The sequence below is a fragment of the Microtus ochrogaster genome, unplaced genomic scaffold (assembly GCF_000317375.1).
Source record: "Microtus ochrogaster isolate Prairie Vole_2 unplaced genomic scaffold, MicOch1.0 UNK1, whole genome shotgun sequence".
NCBI classification, from domain to species: domain Eukaryota; kingdom Metazoa; phylum Chordata; class Mammalia; order Rodentia; family Cricetidae; genus Microtus; species Microtus ochrogaster.
In genome coordinates, this window is record NW_004949099.1 from 32,937,297 (window position 1) to 32,939,784 (window position 2,488).

The window sequence follows — 2,488 nt, forward strand, 5'->3', positions numbered from 1 at the left end:
TGGTGGTGGTGGTGGTACTAGAAGTGGTAGTGGGGGTGTTGGTGTTGGTAGGAGTGGTGGTGGTGGGGGTGCTGGTGGGGGTGGGGGTGCATATGCACACATACAGTGACATGTGGGAGGGGTGGTAAGTTTATAATTTCTCTCTTGGGGGGCAGTCTGAACTCAAAGTGATTTTTAACAGATCCTTTCATTGTGCAGATCTTTTCATTGAAGGCAAATTCGGTTACATCAGATCAGAGGTAGGAATACGCAGGGAAAGAGGCACGGGCAGGCAAGGTTAGGAAAAAAGAACAAAACTTCCACACTTACCCTACGACCACAATTATAAAATCTAGTAAATTCCAACCATTGCGGAGGTAAGCGTTGGGGTGAAAGAGAAGTCCATAGGCAATTACTTTTAAAAATGCTTCCACGGTAAAAATTATGAGAAAGAGATATTCCACTCGCTCCTAGGAAACAAAAATAGAAAAGAGAGAAAAATAAATCAGTAAGTTCAGGGATTCGGGAAGTTCAGACGCAGCAGAGTTCACAGGTGCTGTCACACTCAGCACAAGGCTTCAGCCTGCCGTGGACTGTGTGCTCAGTGTGGTACCAGCAGAGCACATGGCCTGTAATGTCACTGGTGTCACCGCTTGTAAAAGCACACTGTGATGCTTGCTCATTGCTGGTGAAATGGTCTACTGATATGCTTCCCAGAATGCAAGACGGTGGCTAACAATGGTGAGGACAGGTGAGCACAGGTCTGGACTTGCAGCCTGTAAGCTAACTGTGTGGATGACAGCCCCTCCAACACCAGAGCTCCAGCTGGAGGAGAGTAAAGAGAGTTGTTGTTGTTTTCAAATGCTGTCGTTAAAATGTAAATTAGGACCATGCAAAATTTCCACTCCCAAAGAGTCATTTAACCAGATAACATTTTGCTGTGCCTTCTAAAGTGAGAACTCAGATGGTCTTGGTCTCCAGGGGAATAAGACCAGGACAGTGGGGATTAGAAGCGGGTGAGCTGAGCCCTAGCAATACTGTACCAGGCTTCTGTTAACAAGCCCCAAGGGCAGCAGGCTGAGTTTCATGAGGGGACCAGTTGACATCCAAAATAAATGTAAAAACACCGCCCTGAAGAAATTGAGGGTATCAATTTCTGAACAAAGGCAATATGTGGATCCCGAAATTTGAGATCTCTCTTGTGGGAAAACAGCTCTCTGTCCAAAGACACACTGTACGTAACCAACCTACAGGAGCTGAGCAGGGACGAGGTGGTGAATACAAAAGCCTGCTTTTCTTCTCAAGGGGCAGAGCAGCCTTTTCTACCCTAACACCTAGGAGAAACATTGGCGCTTAGCATGTAATTCTTATCCTAACTGCACTCACCTGAATCGACTCTGGGAAGCACATGTTTTTCTGCTTAACCACAATTTCCCTCTCTCTACCCTAACACAGAGCCTTGGGGCACGACCTGGTGGAGACTGCTTGGGTCCCTTCATTCTCCACAGCTCAGCCTTGCAGGACTCAGGCGGCCTCTTCCTGGAGCCAGAAAACACCAGGCAGGGACAGTCTATCCCATGTCACAAAGCAGGCCGGGTCAGTCCACAGCCTCCAAGAGGCTCTCAGCTCAGGATCCTAAGACCCATGTCCCCCCCCTCTGCCAGGCCAAGGAACACTCACTGAAGACCTCTGGGCCCACACACAAACAAGCCACATACCAGAGAGGCCCACTGCCCATGACAGCTTGCCATCTCCCATGAAGGCCTTCTCTGGGGGCTACACGGGTTCTGGGGACTCTGTGGGAAACTAGGCCAGCACAGATGGCCAGTGCTTCTTGTCACTCTTCCCATTCCTAGACATCTAGGAGCACCAGGCTCACTGTGAGGAGTCCTGGGGAAAACAATCTGTGGCCTCGATGGTAAACAAGACAGTTCTAGGCCTCATCCAGAGCTGCCAGAGAAGGTCACCTGGCTATGGTGCCTAGGAAAAGGGGTGAGCTACAGAATTCCAGGGGGGCTTGAGACCAAGTCTAAGAACTACGGAGCCACGTGCTGCTGAAGCCCTCAGGCAGGTGGGAACAATGGGGAGGGAGGTAGCGGTCAGTCGGGTTTAATCAGCACCTCAGGTCCTTCTACTTCTTTTAGCACCAACAAGTTGGCCTGCAGATGTGACTGCCTTGTTCTAGGGAGCAGGACCAATCTACCCTGCATGGTAGGGTCAACGTCTTTGTATCAGACGGTGCCGGGTTAGAACAGAGCCCTGCACATTGAAGGGACAAGCAGGTCACAGAAGGTGCTACTATAGCCTGAGGATGGTGGGAGAAGAAGCTGTCAGTCACTCACTGGTCTCCACACTCCGCCCCAGGATAGCTAAGAACTGCATTAAACACCAGAAAACATTCAATTCCTATTCATACTCCCCAACCCTCCACAGCTCCACCCCGATCCAGACTCCCCAACCCTCCACAGCTCCACCCCGATCCAGACTCCCCAACCCTCCACAGCTCCAC

At 50.4% G+C, this 2,488-nt stretch overlaps 1 protein-coding gene across 7 annotated transcripts in view; it reads right to left on the bottom strand.

The window, feature by feature from the left end:
- Cacna1c (calcium voltage-gated channel subunit alpha1 C) overlaps positions 1–2,488 on the bottom strand; it is a 562,276-nt gene that overhangs the window by 208,468 nt on the left and 351,320 nt on the right. For all 7 annotated transcript variants that reach the window (XM_026788226.1, XM_026788225.1, XM_013352952.2 and 4 more), the window contains exon 4: positions 310–449. In XM_026788226.1, coding sequence (XP_026644027.1) covers positions 310–449 — 140 coding nt within the window. The remainder of the gene's footprint in view (positions 1–309; positions 450–2,488) is intronic.